Consider the following 16000-nt stretch of genomic DNA (forward strand, 5'->3'; position numbering starts at 1 on the left):
TGACGGACCGCAGAGAACCGAACCGAAGCACTGCCAGCTGCTGAGAACAGCTGCTGAGAGGCAGACGCGCAGGCAGAAACCACCGCGTGAGTGAGAGCCACCGAAATCACGGCCAAGTTGGAGAACTCGAATCGCGACTCGCAGCAGCAGAGGCAGAAGCAGGCAAGATATTCCATGCCTCGTCGTCGCTCGGTTAGTTAAGCGCGGTTTGTCAGTCAGTAGAGTCGAGTCGAGTCGAGTCGATACCGTCACCGTCATCGTTATTGTTGCTGCTGCCTGTCGTCGGTTGTACCCACAGTCATGTCCAAGTACACGAAACTGGGCCGCGGGATCTGCGATCTGCTGATCTGGGCCGCGCTCAGTGTGGGCAGCCTGCTGCTGCACAAGTGGGGAAAGCCTTTCAAGCGCGGCTTCTTCTGCGGCGATGAGTCACTGGCCTATCCCTACCGCGCCAGCAGCGTCGACCATCAGCTGGTGCTGGCCATTGCCTTCGGCGTGCCCACCTCCGTCATTGTGGTGGTGGAGCTGTTCAAGCAGCTTCCGGGTGGCGGCCTGCGCGAGACCACGGGCAAGCGGGATGGCTGCCGCCTTGGGCATCGCCTCGGGCAGCTCTACAAGCAGGTCATCTTCTATCTGTTCGGCCTGGCCATGGTCGCGTTCACCACGATGCTCTCCAAGGTGTGCATTGGCCGTCTGCGGCCGCACTTCTACGCCGTGTGCCAGCCGATGCTGTCGGACGGTAGCACCTGCCAGGACACACAGAACCAGGGACGCTACATCGACAGCTACACCTGCAGCAACGCCAACATGACGGACTTTAACTTCCGGCAGCTGAACCAGTCCTTCCCCAGCGGCCACGCCAGCCTCATCATGTACGCGATGCTCTACCTGGCTATCTACCTGCAGGCGGCGCTGAGCACGCGCGTCTCCAAGCTGCTGAAGCACCTGCTCCAGTTCCTGTTCGTCATGTTCGGGTGGTACGTCTCGCTGACGCGCATCACCGACTATCACCACCACTGGAGTGACGTGCTGGCGGGCGCCTTTATGGGCGTCCTGATCGCCTGCCTCACGGCCGTCTATGTGGCCGATCTGTTCGCCTTCAAGCGCTGGCCCAAAAACGGCTACTCGGCGAACACTCTGCGCAAGCCACAGGTCTCGCCCAAGAGCTCCACCAAGTCGCAGGCAGCCGCTGCCCCGGCCACAGCCGCCGCCAATGGTGGACAGCCGCCTGCTCTGCCAGCCTACACCTTCGGCACGCTGCCCTACCTGGCAGCGCATCCGGCGGCCCAGGCGCAATACGCCCAAACCTATCACAACTACGGATATGTGCCCTGAGCCAAGGCCGCTGATCGGAGAGATCGAATGGAGCGAATAGATCGAATAGGAACGGGAGGCAGATGGGCGCTGGCTTCAACTTAGAGAACCTCACACACACACACACACACACACATACAATTAAATACACACATACATCACACAAAGACTTGCACACGATATTCCTGTTTTGTTGTTGTCTTTACTCTAGCGAAATAAATATTATAAATTTAAGTATCGATCGCATCACGAAGATTTCTTCTGCTTCAGCGGGTGGGGGAGGGGGGAGTAGAAAGTGTCGAAAATCGATTGATCCAAGAATTTGGCAATTAATATTTGAAAGTTGACAAACCTTTAAACTCCCCAATGGCAGATGATTGGCTTGACTAGAAATCGTTTGAGTTGGATTTTCGGCTTACCTGCAAAGAGAGAAAACAGAACAGACTTTGTGTTAGAAGATATTTTGTGGTGGTGGGGCTTGGGGTGATAAACATTCCAAAGCTGTTACAACAGAGTTATTATTGCAGGGGGAGAATATTCAATATTAAAATGGGTTTGCAAACATTTACAGTTACTTTTGCTTTTGTCCAGACTGAAGAGAACGAGTTCAGAGCACGCAAAAAAAAAAAAAGACACCTACCCAGAGACTAGGCCAAGACGCAGGCGAACCAGACAAATGGGTTCCAGCTGCGGCGACTTTAGAAATTAGGAATAAATTATTGGGAGACCTTAGCATATTTGAGCAATCGATAAACAGCAGCCAGCAGCCAGCAGCCAGAGTCAGAGCTACATCAGTGGGAAAAGCGAAACAAAAGGTTTTTGAAACAAGTTTTTTGTGGTGCCTCGAACTAACCGCCAACATCGTCGGACCGATCGGACCGATTGGACCGATGAAAATGCAAATGAGCGGTGGTCAGCGCTGAAAGAACTCGCAGCTTGAACCCATCCCAGCACGGTCCAAGCATCCAAGCATCCAACCGATCCATTCATCCGTTCTTCAGTGTGAAAATGTGCGGCAATCCGAATACGCGTCTGCTCTCGCGGCTCATCATCGATTTCCTCATCCTGCTGGGTGTCTATGGTGCGGCACTGGTGGTCCTGCCCCAGCAGCTGGCCACAGCACAGCGGGGCTTCCACTGCAGCGACCCCAGCCTCCGCTACCCGTATCGCCAGCCCTGGCTGACCAAGGTCCATCTGACGATCGCCGTAGTGGCATTGCCCGCTGCCTTCGTGCTCGTCGTGGAGATGCTGCGAGCCGCCTTCGTGCCCAATGCGGCCGAGCTGAAGCAGCGATTCGTCTTCGTGGGCGCACGGATACCGAGCTTCATCAGCGAGTGCTACAAGATCATCGGGGTGTATCTGTTCGGCCTGGGGCTGACGCTGCTCGTCATACGGCTGACCAAGTACTCGACCGGACGTCTGCGTCCGTATTTCTTCGACGTGTGCCAGCCCACCTGGGGCGAGGAGGGTTCGCAGAGCTGCGCCGACCCGTCCTCTTTGCCCGAAAACTACACTTCACGCTACATCGAGGACTTTGGCTGCACAGAGTTTGCCGCTTCGCAGGATCTGCTCGCGCTGGTGCGCCACTCCTTTCCCAGTGGCTTTGTGACCTCCACCTGCTATGCCATGGCATTCCTGGTCTTCTATGCCCAGGCCAGGCTCTTCGCTTCCTGGCTGAGACTGCTCCGCTCCACGCTCCAGCTGGCCTGTGCATCGGCGGCTCTCGTCGTGTGCTGGGAGCGCATCTCCACGTTTCAGAATCATCTGTCGGATGTGGCGGCGGGTGCCGCCTTCGGTGGCCTGCTGGCCTTCTACGTGACTGTGTTTGTGGCCCACCTGTTCGAGGAGGTGCGCGTGAAGCGACGACAGTGGCCCAGGAACGAGCAGATCTACGGCTATGCGGGCTACTACAATCGAGCCACTTATGGATATTGATGGAACAATATAAATATATGGGAATAAAACCAAATTAATTTATTGGCATAATTTTTTTTGGATTTTTTAACTGCTGCATAGAGTAAAGCTTTTCGCAGAGGTGCCGTCAGTCAAGTTCCGAACCACAGCTTGCGATCCACACAACAAGTGGTTGCGATCGCCGTCCACTGATAAGCGGCAGCTGACCACAGTCCACACACACACACACACACACGCTCGCTCTCTCACTCTTTCGATGGCGCAGCTGCCCCTACACAGGGTACTCGGAGAGTACAGGGGTATACTGAACTCGTGCAAGAGCATGTAAAGGCCAGAGACGGAAGTGTTTCCCCATCCCTAATAATGTATGCCAATTCTGGATCCAGCCTGCACAGCCGATATAGTCGTCGGACATAGTCCCTTGATAGAGGGACCGACCCCTTCCGCTCTTCTCTTCAGAAAGAATCCTAATTGTGCTGATCAAATTTAATTTTTTGTTTATATTAATTTACTTTAACCAAAGACAATATAAGTATAAGATACATAACGCCATACGAAATTTTTGCACACGAATTTTGCATGCTGGCTCTAGAGCTGGCTCCAGGATTATATTGTCTTTGCTTTAACCGTGTTGATAAGTTGAAAGAAACTATCATATTTATCAACTAATTATAAGAAAAGGGGTATCGATCAGATACGACAAGACTAATTACAGTTTTATTTTTGGAGAGCTTTTTACATAGAGTTACAAAAATCCACCTGAATACCGGGGTACGTTTGTGTCGAGTCACGTGTGCCTTAACTCAAACCGTCCGACTGTTTATTACTATTGCCCTCTGTCTCTCGCGCTGTCTGGCCATTCATCTCTTTCGTTCGTTAATGATCGGCAGCAGAAGAAAAACTCCATGGATTTGTTTACAAAGTCAACAGCGACCGATCAGCGAGCCGTGGCATTTGTTTTCGTGCTGCTCAGTCGCGATCGGGAAGCGGCGCTTAAAAGTTTACAGATCGGATTCGGGCAGTGCAGTCCGTCCGGCACGGTAGTCGCCAAGTTAACAAACGATCGTATAAGTTGTACAACTTTTGTTTACGTTTGGATGTACGTGACACTCACATGGAATGCATAAATAAACGTGAAGATATAAACACAAGCCCATAAGGCGATCGCAAAAAGGTTCAATAAACAAAGTGAGTGAGGGAGGGAGCTGTACGATTAATTGGGTTAGCCAGTTGGCCCACCCACTGGCATGGGTTGGAATAATTTGCATTTAAACTCGATTTCGTGCTAGGTTCAAAGTGCAGTTGGAAAATGCCAGCAGATAGCAGACAGCAGACAGCAGACAGCAGAATAAAATACAAATGCTAAAATAAACAGGGGGCACAGTAAGCGCCAGGGAGAGTCCAGTTTCCATGGGCGAGTGGCATCACATTTTCCAGCATAAAGTTCACAGCTACGAGAGCACAGTACAGTACAGAGTGAAGCACTCACAGAGTCGGGCCGGGCCGGGCTGGGCCGCCTTAATTCAATCAAATGTCGCTTATTCATTCAATTAAAGGTCGCGCCATTTGACGTCCCACTATGAATGCGTCTGTGAATACGAATGCGAGCAGCCCGCTTTGAATGTTTTCCATTTTTTAATATAATTGACAGTTAAACTTTGTGCACATGTTCAGCAGCAGCGAAACTCCCACTCCGCTGCTTAGTGTCACACAGATCAGACGCAAGGAAGCAGAGACAACTATGGGGACAGATACAATGGAGGGCATTCTTGGGCCCAGAGATTAGTGGCGCTGCTGCAGTCAGTCGGCATCTGGAAGTGCGTGCACTGACGCGCCTATTTGATGCATCATTGCCCTAGAACAATAGGTAACCACTCTGTGAGTGAGCCAACTAGTGAGTCACTGGCCGGCTTGTTGACCCAGGGAGCGCCTGCGAGTACGTACTGCTTCCTTATCGCAAGAGCTATATATATTCCTTCTGGCATAAACATATATGCGCAGATTCTCCGCAGATCTTTCGGGGCAACAAAAATTGCTGAATTACAGTGATTTGGCACTAAAGAAGGACCGGCACGGCCCGGCAAAAGCTTTTGCTGCGGCGGCTATCTAGAACACTTTAATTTATCTTATCAAAATGATCTTGAGCGTGTTTGAGCAAGTTAGACAGCGCTGCACTGAACGAAAAAGGGGGTGAAGCATTTCTGGGTAATGCGGTTCAATGATCATATCTTTGGTTCAGGTTTCACCTTTGCTTATTTCTGTTAATGAGAATTTATTATTATTTTTGTAACTGGAGAATCTTTTGACCGTTTCTATTCTGATTTTTGTTGCAGTGTCCAGTGCATACGAACGCTTGTCTAATCTGGAGGGAGCCGCAACAACACTGAGCTTACGGCGACTTCGGCTAATAACAATAAAATAGGCAATAAACAAATTGCTTTGCCGCAAAAGATATACACAGAAAAAGAGCGCGCGAGAGAGAGCTAAAACAATATCGGCAGAGAGAGAGCGAGGCAGTGACAGAGGGGGGCCCACATCAAATGAGAGTTAAATTAAAAGAACGTTGCCCAAACGACGCCGGATCAGTCAGCCACTGACAACGAACCCGAAACGAACGAACCATCAACCGAGACATACGCGACGGGTATACAACAACAAAACAACAAAACAAAAAACGATCCCAAAAGATAATTACAAAGCAGCATAAAAAAAAAACAATTCGGAATATTAACTAATTAAAGCCAACCACAAAATGCGCAACGGCAACGCGAATGAGGATCAATCTGTATCCGTCTCCGTCTCTGCGACTGCGTCTGCAACTGCAACTGCATCTGCCGCGCCAAGCACACCATGCCAGAGCCAGAGGCAGGCAGAGGACCGACAATTGATCCGGCGACTGCTCATGGAGCTGCTGGTAATGGTGGTGCTGGTCATACCCATTTGTGTCTACGAGTTCGCGGTGGATCCGGTGCGGCGAGGCTTCTTCTGCGACGATGAGAGCATCAGCTATCCCTTCAAGGACAACACGATCACGCCGGTGATGCTGGGTGTGATCAGCGGCCTGCTGCCGCTGCTGGTACTGCTGCTCGTGGAGTATGTGCGGCACATGCGCAGCGGCGAGCTTGCCACCACTGTCCACCTGCTGGGCTGGCGAATGTCCACCTGGTACGTGGAGCTGTTCCGGCAGGCCACCTACTTCGGCTTCGGCCTGCTGCTCATCTTCGACGCCACCGAGGTGGGAAAGTACACCATCGGGCGCCTGCGGCCGCACTTTCTGGCCGTGTGCCAGCCCCAGCTGACGGACGGCACCCTCTGCTCTGATCCGGCCAATCTGCACCGCTACGTGGAGAACTACGAGTGCGTCGGCGAGGGCTACAGCGTCTTGGATGTGCGCCAGTCGCGGCTCAGCTTCCCCAGCGGCCATTCCAGCATTGTATTCTACTCGATGGTCTACGTGGCGCTCTACCTGCAGCGGAAGCTCACCTGGCGCAGCTCCAAGCTGACCCGCCACTTCCTGCAGTTCCTGTTCGTAATGCTGGCCTGGTACACGGCCCTCAGCCGTGTCATGGACTACTGGCACCACTGGTCTGACGTACTCACCGGCTCTCTGATCGGCGTGGCCGGCGCCCTGATCACGGCCCGCTACATAGCGAGGTTCTTCGACTCGCCCTACGAGAGTGTCTCGGGCATCCTCAGCAGTGGTCTGCGCAGACAGAACACCTCGGCCACGCTCCAAGAGGAGGTGTGTCCCACCACGCCGCCACCCTACTCGGCGAATAATAGCTACAACGAGGATCAGTACTGCTCGAAGGTCTGAGGAGCAGCGATCCATCCATGTATAGAACACATTCCAAAGCCAAGAACAGGCCGTCATAAAATAAAGTATCAATGAGATGAGCTGAGTTGAGCTACGAGTAGAGTTGAATCTGTAGTATCTACACCTTCATTATATGTAGAATCATATTGTTAGATCTTCACCCCTGCATCTGTATAGTTCCCATCCCCTTTGACAAATTAAAGCCCATCCGTCTGTCTAAGTTCTCGTATTATTTTTGTGTATTAATTCGATAAATAAATAAGTAATCCAAAGAATTTCGAGACATGTTTTCATTGTCGCTGTCGCTGTCGCTGTTTTGTTGTGTTGTTTTGTTGTGTGTTCACCTGTTACCCCTCTTGCCACCCGACTGCTCAGTAACCGTTCCATTGTTTAATTGGTCGCTTATCTACATTTATGTATGTGTTGTTTTTGTTTCAAGCTTTGTTCTACATGAAATTTCACATTTCAATGTCAGCTTCACCCACATTCCTTTACACATATCGAAAGTGTTCGATTGACACCATTTTTCGCACAGTGTTGTTTTTTTTTTTTCGGTTGGGTTCACACTTGGCTGCATGTGTGGTAGGGGAATGTGTGTTGGCCCCATGACGCATCAACATTTCGTTTCGACTGTGGTAGATAGAGTGTTGAGGCAAAGGTATTGTGCTGCGTCAGAGGCACGCAGCCGCAAGAGGCTCCAATGCCTTTTTGGATGATCGTGAGAGCGCAGCCGTTGAGATTTTTTCCCGTACACTGGCGCTACACTGTACACTACAGTGTACAGCCAAAAGAGTGTGTGAATCAGACGATGCTAATCTGATTTGAATGGACCTCTGACCCAGCAATGAATAATTTTCAAAGAGAGTCGCAGAGTCTAAGAGAATGATGCGAGAGCTTTTTGTGAGCTTTTTTTGGGGGCTGGCTGCGCTGGCTGAGCTTCTATCGATCGATCCGGCATACGTCAGCGCACAGTCGGAATTGACTCGCGTGTTATTTTGATGGCAATTCCCAGGGCCAGACGGTGCGCCAGCACGTGCCTTGGCAACAGAACAGGCAGCACTGGCATCACAGGCATCACAGGCAGCTGCTGCTTATCTGCAACGACAGCGACAGAGCTCCGTTCCGGAGAGTTCAGATCAGTGCGTTTACACTGATGCAGACGCGCGGAAATTATTCACCAAGTCACCTAGCGCCCGACGGCTTAGGCTTTCGGGCAGTCTATAAATACAACAACGGGGCGGCAATAACAAGGCGAATTGTTTATTAATAATACGAATCAAGCGCCTCCGAATCGGGGGCTCTGATTGCTGGGGGCGCTTGCTTGGGCGGGCTATTCTATCACTCAAATGTTACGATCCGATCCAGGCCGCAGCTCAGTGAGGCGTAGAACTTCGAACCGGCCGGACGCAATGAGCTTCAGTTTGCGACTTCGATCTCCGGTCCGTCTGCTGGTGGACCTGGCCCTGCTGGTGCTGCTCCTGATCCTTTCGTGGCACTTCAAGCGCTTCTGGTGGCCCACCACACAGCGCGGCTTCTTCTGCAACGATGAGTCCCTGATGTATCCGTATCGCGAGAGCACCGTCAGCCCCCAGCTGCTGCACTGGCTGGGCGTGCACTTGCCACTGCTGTTCCTGGTCCTGCTGGAGGGCTTCCTGGCCTGGCGCCGTGGCGGAGTCTCCACTTGGCGTCACCTCTGGCCACTGTGGAACACCGTTCGCTGGTTCCTCTACGGACATGTCTTCAACAGTCTCCTCAAGAGCATCGGAAAGGAGACCATCGGCAGACTGAGGCCGCATTTTTTCGCCGTCTGCCAACCCGTGCTGCCGGATGGAGGCAGCTGCTCGGATGTGGCGCATCGCGGTGGCCTGGTCTATCACGAGACGTACAGCTGCCGGCCGGAGCTATCGGCTGCCACCGAGGAGATGCTGACGAGCTTGCATGTGTCCTTCCCCAGCGGCCATTCGGCCATGGCCTTCTACGGCCTGGTGTTCCTAGCCCTACACTTGCGTCACCGCCGCTGGCCCTTGAGGGGCAGTCTTCTGGGGCCCATTCTCCAGCTGGGTTGCCTCTGTGTGGCCTGGTTCGTGGCCATCAGCCGTGTCATGGACTACAAACACCATTGGTCGGATGTTGTGGCCGGTTCGCTGCTGGGTGCCGTCGCTGCCTTTGTGGTCGTCCAGGCGGCCAAGTTCGAGGAGGCGGCACACAGCCACAGCCACAGCATCACCAAAGTGGCGGCAACAAATGCGAATGGAAATGAGAAGGAGGGCCTGGGACTGGGACTGGGACTGGCAGTGGCAGTGGCAGATGAAGCAGGAAGGAGCCCGCAGCTGGCGCATGATTTGTGCCTGGTTACGTGTCAGAGCTCTAATTAGTTGTGGTTTGGGGTTTAAGCTATGCGATTTCTAGTTGTTAAGTCAAATGTCGACAGTTGGCAGTAAAGCTAAAATTTATTTAAAAGAAAAAAGGTTTTCGTTTTGCCCCTTACATAAGTTGGGAATGCCGTAGCAGCAGCAGCAGCAGCTCATTAGGCACCACTCTCAATGCATCAAATCTGTAACCCAAGTCGGTGGAAACTGGAAACATCGAGATCGATCAAACGCTTGATCGAGTGGAAAACTGTTGATTAGAGCGGCCCCCAGCCTTCAGATCAAATGAGGTTCAACGTTGCACAACCATTCGAATTTTTGCATTGGATCTTGCGGTTGAGTCTTCAATAGCAAACCAATTTCCACTGCTCTCCCCAAACCACAGACTTTAACTCTCTTCACGGCTGCTCATAATATAGAAAATTCTGTGCAAATATTTAACTGGAAGGAGTGGCGTTTGTCAACGCAGTTGCCAAAACACTGGGCCATGCCGCCATGAAGACAAATCTGGTAATTAGCATTTATAAAGCTGTTTTCGGTCTTTTGCGCTGGGAACTTTTTTGTTGTCTTTGCTGTTGTTGCCTTAGCACAGAAATAAATTTCAAATGAAAACAACAGGTGCACCCAGAGAAAAAATCACCGAAATTTCTATTTTAAAATTTTTAATTGCTTCAAAAAGTAATTTTTAAATATGAAATTTTAATTTAATTTTAATATATATATATCATAATTTCAAAGTAAATATATATAATAAATAAATATTTTAAAATGAAGTCATAACAATATAATCTATAAATATCCAATATATTAAGTTACAAATTCAAGTTAATATGATTTATTTATTTTAAAAATTAATTTTTAAATGTTTTATATTTATTTTCAATGTAATTTATTCAATTCTATTGTATTTAAAAACCGAATATTCAATTAAAATATGTAACTTTCTCTGAGTGCAAAAGTAGCTAGTGACGAACTGTTTTCTAGCAGGGCAATGTGCCCTCCCCGTAGCCACGGTTATCATTTACAAATATTTCTATAGTTTCAGTCTCGTCTGGATGCTTTGCCCCGCATTGATTTCCATTGGCAGGGGCAGATAATTTCGCGAAACGAACCGTAAGACCCCCGAAACAGAAGCAGAGACAGTAGAGCGGCGGTGATGGTGTCGTCGTCGTCGCTGACAACGGGCCAACAATTAGCGGCTCTTTTAGTTTCATTAGCAGCAAATTTTCAAACGACTTAACCTCAGTCAACAAGGCGGCCGCAGACTCTGAATCCCCTCCCCCTCTGCCCAAAAGCCCACAGGAAAAAAAAAGAAGATATAAATAAATTTCCACAGTCTTGGCATAAATTGGCGAAAAGGACCGAACCATTTCCAACTCTCTGGCTGATGATGATGCGCAACACCTGGACCCGGTTCTGATACTGGTACTGGGCATGGGCATGGGCCTGGGGATTTGTGCGGTACTTGGCACCCTCATCAGGTGAGGATAGTGGATGGGTACAGAGGTGCGAGTAGCATCGGCCGCCGCTTAATTGGCTCATTTATTTTGATGGCAAAGAAAATGTTAGAAAATTGTGGTTCCTTTTTTTTTTTCTTTGCTTCCTTCTCCACTTAATTCGCTCTCCTTATCCCAGATTTTCCCCCTGGTTTTATTATGATTAATTGTGGCTAACACACACACACACACACAGTCAGGGACGAGGAAACTGACCCAAAGCTCCACTTTCTTGCCAACTTTTGTTGTTTGTTGTTGTTGTTGTTTTCGCTGTTGTCTGGCTGCGAGATTCGAATGATAAATTTCTATGCAATTTATTTTAATCTGCTGCGACAGTCCCTGCCACACTAGCGCCCCTCGCTCCGCCCCCTCTCTCTCACTCTTCCCCATTCTACAACGCAGTTTCCATGCGTTAATTAAATGGGAAAATATTTGCATCGCATCCACCGAATGGGGCCGACCCGGGGGCCAGGGATAGGGTTGGCAAAAGTTTTTAGCTGCAATCCAACACAGTGACCCAAATCCGGCATTAGCGAAACTTTTGGTTCGCTCTGCTTTGTCCGGGCATAGACTTTTCCGAGCAACTGGGAATTGAAGTTATTTGCGGCCCGAGCGCAGTTCATTAAGACAGTGGAGACGCGACAAGAATTATGCAGAGTCCGGGAATATCTTTCGGTGCTGGGCTCTGCCTTTACGGCCATCAATCAGAGCTACCATTTAAAGGGCAATTTCAATCAGTTGAAGCTGCATCTCTGAGCAAACTTAAAAGCAGTTACCACGAACAGGATGGTGGATGGTCTGTGTGTATCTCTCTAATCACCGTCAGGTGTGATAATGCGGCCCGTCGGTGTCGGTTGCTGGTTGGGGTTGGGGTTGGGGGTTCAATCCGGGGTCCAGTCCGGGCAGTTTGTCACTCCACATTAAATCACCCTTCATGCAAACCGAAGAACCGACTCATCCAACTCCCATCAGGCATCAGCCATCAGGCATCAGGCATCCATCGCACAGGAGTGCAGACTACATCGTTCTCACATCGTCAGCTGCATTTTTGCATGGCTGTTTGCTCAACAAAATATCCCAAAGCATTTCGGGGATTTTCCACTCCTTTTACTGCACCTACTGCTCCTCCTGCTCCACCTGCTCATCCTGCTGCTGCTGCTGCTGCTGTTGGCGTTGTTGCAACATGCGCTTCATATTTCTGCGGTTGCTGTCCTTCTTCCACTGCTGGCCAGCTTTTCCACTTGCTATTTGCCATCAGCAGTCATCAGTGTCTCTGCTTCCACCGCTCTCTCTCTCTCCCACTCTCTCTGTCTCTTAACTCCTGCCCTGCCCTGGTCCTGTTCACACTGCTCCAATCGTTGGCTTCATGTGTGTGTAAAGACAATTTGATAATCGCAAAATGCAGCATAGTTTGAGTTAATGAAGCTTGTGTGCCTTGTGTGCCATGTGTGCCACCTTCGTAGAGTCACCCTCCGTGCTGCTGCTCCGTGGCGGAGCATTCCCAGTCAGCAGTCCAGAGACTCCTTCTCGTTGCTGTTGCCGTTGCCGTTGTCGTTGTTTGTTGGACAACAAGCAGAGCGTTTTGCTTGCCAATTAGTAATTTGCTTGCTGGCCATGGCTAGGGAACGGTTTACCAGTCCAGACCAGACCAGACCACACCAGACCGCACCAGTCCCTGACAACCTGAGGGAGTTTTAAATTGTCCAAGGTGGAGCCATGGCCATAGCCAGTGCCAGAGCCACCACAACCAGAGCCAGGACTGGCTCAAGTTCGTTTAATGGCTGGCCAATTGGCATTGCTTTAATCTGAAAGTTGTGGCAGTTTACGCTGCGGAATCACAGTTCTCCTTCCTTGTGCCCCTTGGATGCTCTAGCTCATTCGGGGCATTCTTTTTCCAGTTTGTTTAAATTAATGTGACACTTTACAATGCATCGTTAATGTTTTCCATTCGCCTGCTGTGAACTTATTTATTTCCTCGTTCCTCGTTCGTCGTTCATTGTGCAGTGTGCAGTGTGCCGCGTGCAGCAAGCAGCGTGCAACGTGCAACGTGCACCGTTCATCGACAGGCCAGACAGGCAAAAGTCCAAGTGACAATGTGACGGATGGAGCTCCCAAAAAGGGCGCCTGCAACGATGCCATTTGAATGAAAAGCAGCAGGACAGCAGCCAGGCAGCCGGGCAGCCGGGCAGCCGGACAGCCAGACAGCAAGAGATCTTGCAGCAACAATCGTGGAAAACAAACCCATTTTCCTCCGCCCATTTCCTTGGCACCTTCGGCGTTCGCCTTTGGTGCGGAATTCGCTTCCGTTTTCGATGTCCTGTCGTAGAAATCACACGCAGCCTCGACACGTGACAGCTAAGGGATGGGACTGGGACTGGGACAGGGACAGGGACAGGGGCACCAGCACTGGGACGGGGACGGGGACGACTGTGCGGCGGCCATTTTGCGTTTTGTCGCCGCCATCATTATTAATATGGCTGGCACAGGACCAGGGCCAGAACCAGGACCAGGACCAGCATCAGGACCAGAAACAGGACCACGACCACGACCAGGACGAGCGATGCTAACTTCCGTTGCGTGGCATTCGTGCTGTGATTTTTTCGCGACTCTGCCATGGCCGGCTTTCTTTTTTCGATGGCTCTGACAATTTTGATTGTTGGCCCCGGCTGAATGGAGGATGTCCTGGTCTGCTGCTGCTGCTGCTGCTGCTGCTCCTGCCACTGCAGTGGGTCCAGGATGGCAGTCGAAACAGGTGTGGCCGTCAACTGGCAATCAACTTTCATTTAGCAGCATCATTTGTCACGCTTGTTTATTGCCCGGTTACGTGTTGGCCACACTTAATGGCTGTTATTGTGCTCCCCGGTCCACCGACCGTTGGCATCTGACAGCGCAGGACACCAGGCAGGACAAGACAGGACAAGACAAGACAGGACAAGACAAGACAAGACAGAACGTATTGTATAGGTCCGTATTGATTTAAAATCACACACAGAGCACAGCAGACGCTTATGGAATTGTGTGTGTTTTTTCCTTGGCAATGCGCTACCATAAATTAGCAACTATTTCAATCATCGTGAATGCGTGCCACCTACAAAAGGAGGCACAGCTCATAACTAAAACATAGCCCCAATTATGCCACAAGCTCCGATGCTGATTCATTGATGAGGCACTCCCACTCCCACTCCCTCTCTCTCTCTCGCTTGCAGGAAAAACGAAATGAAAACGCAGCCATTGCTAATGCCGCGTTGATTATGAATATTTTAAGAGCAGACATTGCCACTGCCACTGCCACAGCAATGATCATCATCATCACGATGCTGGATTGGGTCTCGCGTACGCGGGCAATAAATTTATATGCCTCATAGAACCAACCCCCGTCCCCCGCCCGCCATCCAGCCATTCCGCCATTGCTTTGGGCATATGAAAATTTACATTTTGGCAATTTCCAGCTGTCGAAGCTCTGCGCTGCCGCCACTGCCTGCCCACCCATTAGTTCTGGCTGCAGTCGCCGATAGCAAATCTTCAACGGACTCCGAATTCGTATCCGTATCCGTGCTGTGTCTGTGTCCGTGTGTTCGTGCCGCTGTTGGAGTGCATCGCGTAAATTCCGTTACGACGTTGCCGTCCATTCGTTTTGCCAGAAAATGCAATTTCCTAATTTCTCACTGGGGAAATGCCGTTAAGAACCTAGACGGGGGGGCGGTCTGGCGCTGACTGACCAACCACTCGACCAATGCCCAGGTCCAGGTCCAGGCCCTGCAGTCCGACTGATTGGCCAGGTCTGAGGGGGGGCGCCCTGGGTTCAAGAGGTGTTCGCTGCTTCCAAATTAATGACCCAGCGCCACAGACGATGAGCAGCAGCAGCAGCAGCGGCACACACACAACATACGCGCACATAAAAACGAGAAGAGAAGCCGCAGACAAAGGCGCATAAATGCATAAAGTGAAGTCGGGAAAATTGCAGCAATTGCAGCAGAGGTCTCACTTGGGGCGTGCAGCACCTCCACCCCTGTGCTCCCTCTCTTTCTGGGCTTGGGCTTATGCAAAGCAAATTGGTTTATGCATGAGGCGTCGGACAGACGCAACCAAAAACCAAACGAAACGAAACGAAAGGAAAGGAAAGGATGTGAAGGCGCTTCACTCTAAAACGGAGCAACAACCCCCCTCACACCAGCGAGACCGAGGCGGCTGATATGATGGAAACACCGGCGGGAAATGGCAACAGACCCCCTGATGTGGGTGGAAGGGTCGTGAGTGCCGGGCTAAGTAAATTGTTGGCTCAGCCCTTGATTAGCTTAGCCGGGGCCAAAGAGCAGAAGGGCAGCAGCGCAGCAGCGCAGCAGGAGGAAGCTGTTGGCCGTAATGCATTTTGGAAACCACACGAGCGGAATTTATGTACGAGTAACCAGAGCAGCATCCCGTACTCTGTTCCGGCCGAGTCAGGCGGTTGCATTAAAATTTCAATATGCGTACCCGGGTTAAAGCCAGCACTCCGCTCCACTTGATTCTGCTCCAGGAGCGGCACACGCCACGGACTCCAGGGGGCGTGTGTTTCACTCGTATCTGCAAATCTAGAAAGCACTCAAACAAAAAATGAAAAACGTTTTTAAAATGCTTATTAAACGGCCATAGAACGTTCTCTGCGGATAATGACAACCACAGAGCCACAGTCACAGCCACAGTACGTGGGCACTGTCCTTAACCCTTTCATCGGTGTTTGCCCATTCGGCAGGGGCCAAAATCAATAAACGTGAACAAAAATGTCGGGGGGGCTTAGAAGCCAAATTGGATTTGCCCAGGGATAGGTTCGGCTTGGGGATCGGGGGAAAAGGAATAGTCACGGGTCGATACGAAGTACCAATGGGTACGGGTTTGGCTATGGGTTCGGGTCTAAGTAAGCAGATAATATGACATGGCTGAAAGGGAATGGGGTATTGTTTGTAGGGGGGTGGGGAGGGGAGGGCTTTCATAAAAGTAAGAGTAAAGCGCAGATTGTTTTTGGCCCCCGTTCCCAGTGGGGGATTAAGATCTGCAGCGTACCAAAGCAGCGCCCATCGATGATGACAGCAATGATGGAGCGGGTGGCAGGA

General features: G+C 50.8%; 4 protein-coding genes across 5 annotated transcripts in view; all 4 read left to right on the plus strand.

Moving 5' to 3' along the window:
• The window catches only part of LOC111072252 (putative phosphatidate phosphatase), a 68861-nt gene extending 61548 nt beyond the window's left edge, over positions 1-7313 (plus strand). The window contains exons 1-2 of one of the 2 annotated variants that reach the window (XM_022363988.2): positions 4224-4416; positions 5562-7313. In XM_022363988.2, the coding sequence (XP_022219680.2) occupies positions 5981-7045 (1065 nt within the window). In that variant the 5' untranslated portion in view covers positions 4224-4416; positions 5562-5980 and the 3' untranslated portion in view covers positions 7046-7313. Of the gene's footprint in view, positions 1-4223; positions 4417-5561 lie in introns of those variants that run through there. The other variant, XM_022363989.2, reaches the window with a different exon arrangement.
• On the plus strand, positions 189-1438 carry LOC111072255 (putative phosphatidate phosphatase). Its single transcript, XM_022363991.2, has one exon. The coding sequence runs from the start codon at positions 301-303 to the stop codon at positions 1333-1335; it is 1035 nt and encodes a 344-aa protein (XP_022219683.2). The 5' UTR covers positions 189-300; the 3' UTR covers positions 1336-1438.
• Positions 2139-3249, plus strand: LOC111072257 (putative phosphatidate phosphatase). The gene has a single exon (XM_022363995.2). It carries the CDS (start codon positions 2323-2325, stop codon positions 3247-3249), a length of 927 nt encoding a protein of 308 aa, XP_022219687.2. The 5' UTR covers positions 2139-2322.
• A 1009-nt stretch (positions 7314-8322) lies between the features above and the next one.
• On the plus strand, positions 8323-9420 carry LOC111072256 (putative phosphatidate phosphatase). The gene has a single exon (XM_022363994.2). It carries the CDS (start codon positions 8392-8394, stop codon positions 9418-9420), a length of 1029 nt encoding a protein of 342 aa, XP_022219686.2. The 5' UTR covers positions 8323-8391.
• The last annotated feature ends 6580 nt before the right edge of the window (positions 9421-16000 follow it).

The sequence above is a fragment of the Drosophila obscura genome, unplaced genomic scaffold (genome assembly GCF_018151105.1).
Source record: "Drosophila obscura isolate BZ-5 IFL unplaced genomic scaffold, ASM1815110v1 contig_1, whole genome shotgun sequence".
In the NCBI taxonomy this organism is placed as follows: Eukaryota; Metazoa; Arthropoda; class Insecta; order Diptera; family Drosophilidae; genus Drosophila; species Drosophila obscura.